General features: G+C 33.0%; 1 protein-coding gene across 2 annotated transcripts; it reads left to right on the top strand.

The window, feature by feature from the left end:
* Positions 1-311: 311 nt before the first annotated feature.
* LOC104237280 (cinnamoyl-CoA reductase-like SNL6) lies at positions 312-5,229 on the top strand. Of its 2 annotated transcripts, XM_009791392.2 has the most exons (6): positions 408-676; positions 878-1,038; positions 2,303-2,497; positions 3,446-3,597; positions 3,688-3,777; positions 4,948-5,229. In XM_009791392.2, exons 1-6 carry the CDS (start codon positions 544-546, stop codon positions 5,060-5,062), a joined length of 846 nt encoding a protein of 281 aa, XP_009789694.1. In that variant the 5' UTR covers positions 408-543; the 3' UTR covers positions 5,063-5,229. The 2 variants fall into 2 exon arrangements, with proteins under 2 accessions (XP_009789693.1, XP_009789694.1); XM_009791391.2 differs by having other exon boundaries at positions 312-676; positions 3,446-3,777.
* The last annotated feature ends 406 nt before the right edge of the window (positions 5,230-5,635 follow it).

The raw sequence follows: 5,635 nt of genomic DNA, 5'->3' as shown, positions 1-5,635 counted from the left end.
TGAAGTAACAAAAGGGGTTCGAAAATTGGCGTAGGTCATAGATTCGAGTCTCAAGTGTGACATTTTGGTTTTATTTAATCTTCTTGTGTAAATTTATTGGCTTGCCGGTCGATATTTACAGGAAATCCAGTAATTTAGTATTTCATTTAATTATGATAAAGTGATAAATATGTATATGAAAGATACATATTTTGCTTTCGCTGAATCAGTATAAACACCGGATCCGGGTAAAATTTTACCCAACTACCAATTACCAACCATCTATTGACTCCCACGCTCTTTAAATGCTTCTTTAGCTTAGCCTCTCTCATATATATTGAGTAAATATATGTTTCTTCTACTTACCCTCCTACGAAACATTAATTTCTTCCTTTTCTTTATAAATACAAGCCAAATTCACAACATAGCTAGCCATTATTCCCAATTGACATAGAAGTCTCTTGCCTTTTTCTTTGATCAACTTAAAGGGAAGTTTTGCAAGTTTGTGAAGACAGATTCTCGTCACTCAATTTTCAGAGCTGAGCTAACTGATTCAGTAGTCTCATGGCACCGGCTTCATTATGCTGCATCTCCAATACTGTCTGTGTTATGGATGCCTCTAGTCGGCTCGGCTCGAGCTTGGTTAAGCGGCTACTTGAAAGAGGCTTCACAGTCCATGCTGCTATTCAAAATCACGGTTAGTTCTTTAATTATTCACAAAACTTAAAATTTATATTGTTAATTTGCCTTCTTTTGTGCTCTTCTTGTTTATGGTATTTGGTCTGTTTTCTGTCAGACGTCCCGGCCTGGAAGTCCCGTTTGTTTTTGGTACTATAGTGGACCTTTTAAAATAAAAACACGTTACTTCTGCCTTAACTACAGTTACATTATTTGTCAGGTAATCATGAGTTGATGTCGTTGCCGCCATGTGACAAGAAAGGATTGAAGATTTTTCAGTCGGACCCTTTTGATTACCATAGTGTACTTGATGCTTTGAAGGGTTGTTCTTGTTTGTTTTACTCCTTTGAGCCTCCCAAGGACCACTCCAATGCTTATGATGTACGTTCACCCTTTTCACCATTTATTTCCTATCTTAAACTTTTTTATGTCATAGAAAAATTCAAAAAAATATTTGGTGTATAAAAGATTTCCATGAAAGAGGGGTGTTTAACACATTTGGTATACAAAAAGTGTTCGTGAAAGAGGAGTGTGTACTAACGCCAAGTGTGACGAACACTTTTGGAGTAAATCACCTTTATTTACTTTCTTTATTTTCGGCAAAGACCTACTAGAGACTGTTTCGATAAGATCAATTAATTCTCTTTTTACTTTAATGCATAAAAATAATCAGCGTCCCCAAGCGCCTTTTATCAAAAAAAAAAAAAAAATAAGAACATGGATTTGACTACCAGTTCGGAGTGTAGACTATGTATTAAGCGTTCATTTTATTGTTATAAGTTGATTATTCATATTAATTCTTGATTAATTATGTGAGTGCATGTTCTTATCTAGTACTATATGGAATTGCGTAAAGATATGTTATGCAATCCCAAAGATTGATTAGGAAAGATGTGACGTCCTTTTGTTGTGAGGAGTTGCCCATGCAATGGTTAGGATAAAGAGCAAGTCAAAACCAAATTGACCTAATCAAACAAATTAAAAATTATCCACAACATTAAATTGTAATGATACTGATCAATAATGTCTAAAGTATGTTGAACACGTCAAGAAATTTCCTTAGACCTTGTAGCTAAAGTTGGTTTACCAATACAGGAAATCGTCCTAGTTTAGTTAAGCTAATAATGAATAATAAAGAATTTTTTATACGGTTAGTAAATTTTTAATTTGTCATATAAGTTATTATTTTTATTAAATTATCATTTAATACTTATTTAATATTTACTTATAGCTATCTTATATATATGATCTAATTATGTAAATGTTTTAACATCATTAATGCATAAAATTAAAGATAGTCGAGCGTATTTCATTTTTATACCCGCGGCATTTATTATTCTCGAATATTTATATTCTTAAAATTCTTTTATTGCATATTATTTTTTGTACTTCAGTTATCATATTATCTTCTTGTTGTTACTGTTCTTTTTTTTCATGGCTTCTCCGCCACTGTATTTTTTTCATAAACTGTTGTATTCATGCTTTTCTTGAGCCGAGGATCTATCGAAAGTAATTTCTCTACCCTTCATAATGTAGGGATAAAATCTGCATACATACTATCCTTTCCAGAACTCAATTATAAAATTAGAATATGTTATTATAGTTGTGGTATACATAAAATTAAAACTATGTGAATAATTTGCAGGAATATATGGCAGAAGTAGAAGTTAGGGCAGCACATAATGTATTGGAAGCATGTGCACAAACTGAAACCATAGAAAAAGTTGTATTCACTTCCTCAGCAACTGCAATTATTTGGGGACATGATCATAAAAAATCTGCATCCTTTGATCTTGATGAAAGGCATTGGAGTGACATCAACTTTTGTCGTAAATTCAAGGTATGCCAACATTTTAAATTATTACTACATTCTTATATTGTTACTCTTGGTTAAAAAAAAAAATTCTTCCTTTTCTGTCATAAAAATGAAGGATAGTTTTGGAGCAACGATAAAATTATTTTTGTATGACCTACAACTTTATATATTTGAATTGTGAAATCAGTTACTGACACTTACATTAGAATAGACTGCCTACATCTCTAATCCCTTGAAGTGTGACACTTTTTTGGACACTAAATAAATGCAGAATACTTCATGCATTACACTGAGCTTTCTGCCATCAACCTTTTACAGTCCGCTTCCTTTATCAATATTCGAACTTCAGCTTTGTGTGTGTTCTTCACCGGCGCTTGCCAAACAGGGACGAATTTATAGGGTAGACTATGAGACACCTGAACACATGATCTCTTTATATCAGACTAGGTATATCATGTATATATTTTTTTAGAATTTGTCTAATATTATCTGTTGGCACCAAGGGTGAACTCAGGATTCTTAGAGGATGGAATGATGGGTTCACCACTAGTTTGATAGTATATATATAAAAAAAGCATAGAGAAGTTCACCAAGGAACTATCCCTGGTCCCTAGGGAAGCTACTTAACCAGTGAACAAAAAACAACAAATTTAACCATGGGTTCATAAAAGTAGTATTTACACAAATTATATGAATTATACATACAATAGATACATTCTTTGTCGAAGACCACGGGTTCGTGAACCCTTTGGTACGTAGTCTGTAAATCCGCCTCTGTTGGCACTCATGCTACAAAAAAGACTGAATGATGCACTTGGTTGAATACTGAATTATTTATTCTAAGAACATCGATCGATTCCTATTTAGTACTTTTTCTCTCATTTCTTTAATGGTGCACCCATGTTCTAAAAATTCTAGATTCGCCTCGTCGCCAGATGTATTACTCATGCTTAATTTATTTCATGGATACAGTTATGGCATGCTTTAGCAAAAACATTAGCAGAGAAAACAGCATGGGCATTGGCAATGGACAGAGGTTTAAACATGGTGTCAATCAACTCAGGATTGTTAATTAGTCCTGATTTAAACATCACAAATCCTTATTTAAATGGAGTTGCAGAGATGTATGAAGCTGGAGTTTTTGTAACTGTTGATCTTGATTTCTTAGTGGATTCTCACATTTGTGTTTATGAAGATATCTCAACTTATGGCAGATATTTGTGCTTTAATCACATCATTAATACCACAGAAGATGCTTTTAAGCTTGCTGAAAAATTGTTCCCTTTGCCTTCCTCCCCTTCAAGGTACGAACTTCGTCGCTAGTCTATCACTAAATCACTCGTAACTAACAAAATTTTGTGATGATCTGTCGCTAATCTTTCATTAAATAGGATTAACGACTGTTTTTTCTGTTTAGTTACATAATTTATCTGACTCTAATTCCTACTTTCTTAGTAAATTAAACCCACTAATGAATATTTAGTTATTGTATTTTAATGTTGGTAGTAGGTCTTTAACTTGCTTTATTTTCTTGGTTAGTATGTAATTTCATTTTATGCATGGTTATGGATAATTATTTGTTAGGTGATCTCATAATATATATCTTGTTTTTCTCTCCAAAAAATCATAAAATCTGCAAGTGTATCAATGAGATTTAAATAAATCTCACAATAAATATTGTAAATTTACGCCAGAAATTGTGTTTTTTAAAACTATGTTAAAAATCCAATACTTTTTGGGTGGAGTTAGGTTGGGGAAAAACACTGAATATAGAAGAGATGAGATGACAGAAAAGAGAATATTAATTATTTGTCATATTATCCGAAGGGGAGCCTTAGCGCAAGTGGTAAAGTTATTGCCATGTAATCAGGAGATCACGGGTTTGTGCTGTGAAAACAACATCTTGCAGAAATGCAGGGTAAAGTTGCGTATAATAAACCCTTATGGTACTATTCTTCCCCGGACCCCATACATAACGGGAGCTTAGAGGGTGTTTGGCTAAGCTTATAAGCTGGTCAAACTGGCTTATACGCACTTTTTGGCTTATCTACGCTTTTGGTAAAATTAAAAGTGCTTATAAGTTAAGTGCTTATAAGCCAAAAATAAGCCAAAAGTCATAAGTTGGTCTCCCCCAACTAATCAAATTTCAACTTATAAGAACTTTAGGTTAGAGCAAAATATTTACTATTCTATTCCTAAAATAGTTCTTTTTAAACAAAACTCTTCGTATATCCAATTCTTCAGCTGCTTATTATTAATTTCAACACTTTTATCCTAACACGTAACTGCTTATTTTTTAAATCAGTTTCAGTATTTAAAAGTGCTTTTCAGCACCTAATACTTATCAGCTACTTAAATCAGCTAAGCCAAACAGGCTCTTAGTGTATCGGGTTGTCTTTTATTAGTATTCATTTTTAAGGACATGGATTATTACGACTATTTTTTTTTCCTTATTCCTGTTTTTGATTTGATAGTTTTGAGAAGGATACAAGGATAATCCAGCAGAGGATAAGCAACAAGAAATTGAACAAACTCATGGTTGATTTTAGAAGATCAGAGAAAGACCTCTTGGAAAATCAAGAAGATTAATTGTCCTTTGGACATGTCCTAAGGTCATTCAATTTGACAGCAATATTTAAGTGTTTAATTTATATATACAGTCTGTATAAACAAGCTTTACAGCATTAAGTTACTTTTTTCCTGTTGTAACAGATGATATATTTTATTTTCAAATTTACAAAATTTTATATTTTAAAGAGACTTACCAATATATATTTTTGGATGTTGTCACGACCCAAATCTCTCTCTGTCTCTACGACTAGGTAAGCCTAACAAATTGCGGAAATAACAGAATTGAACAACAAGTCTGTGACAGATAACTATAGAATGATAAAATGTCATCCGACATGTACAAATAACTCATCACTCGAGTATACATAGTATTCCCAAAACCCAGAAAATCATAAGTCACAAGCTATAGAAGAAAACTGAGTATCTCTATACACTAGAGTCTAAGAAAAGTACGGAAAGGAAAATGACATAGAAGGGAATAGAGGGGAACACCGAGGTCTGCGGATGCGAGCAGATATACCTTGAAGTCTTCAAAATCTCGCTGCTCACTGATAACGAGGCTGATAAGAAGTACCTAGATCTGCACACAAA

The sequence above is a fragment of the Nicotiana sylvestris genome, chromosome 12 (assembly GCF_000393655.2).
Source record: "Nicotiana sylvestris chromosome 12, ASM39365v2, whole genome shotgun sequence".
In the NCBI taxonomy this organism is placed as follows: domain Eukaryota; kingdom Viridiplantae; phylum Streptophyta; class Magnoliopsida; order Solanales; family Solanaceae; genus Nicotiana; species Nicotiana sylvestris.
Note: the sequence above shows the minus strand (reverse complement) of the source record. Positions and strands in the feature narration are given on the sequence as shown.

Bases quoted from the DNA above. Each gene is read 5' to 3' on its own strand.
- LOC104237280 (XM_009791391.2), top strand. From the start codon at position 544: ATGGCACCGGCTTCATTATGCTGCATCTCCAATACTGTCTGTGTTATG. The intron at 677-877 runs GTTAGTTCTTTA...ATTATTTGTCAG, and splicing joins TGCTGCTATTCAAAATCACG to GTAATCATGAGTTGATGTCG. The intron at 1,039-2,302 runs GTACGTTCACCC...AATAATTTGCAG, and splicing joins ACCACTCCAATGCTTATGAT to GAATATATGGCAGAAGTAGA.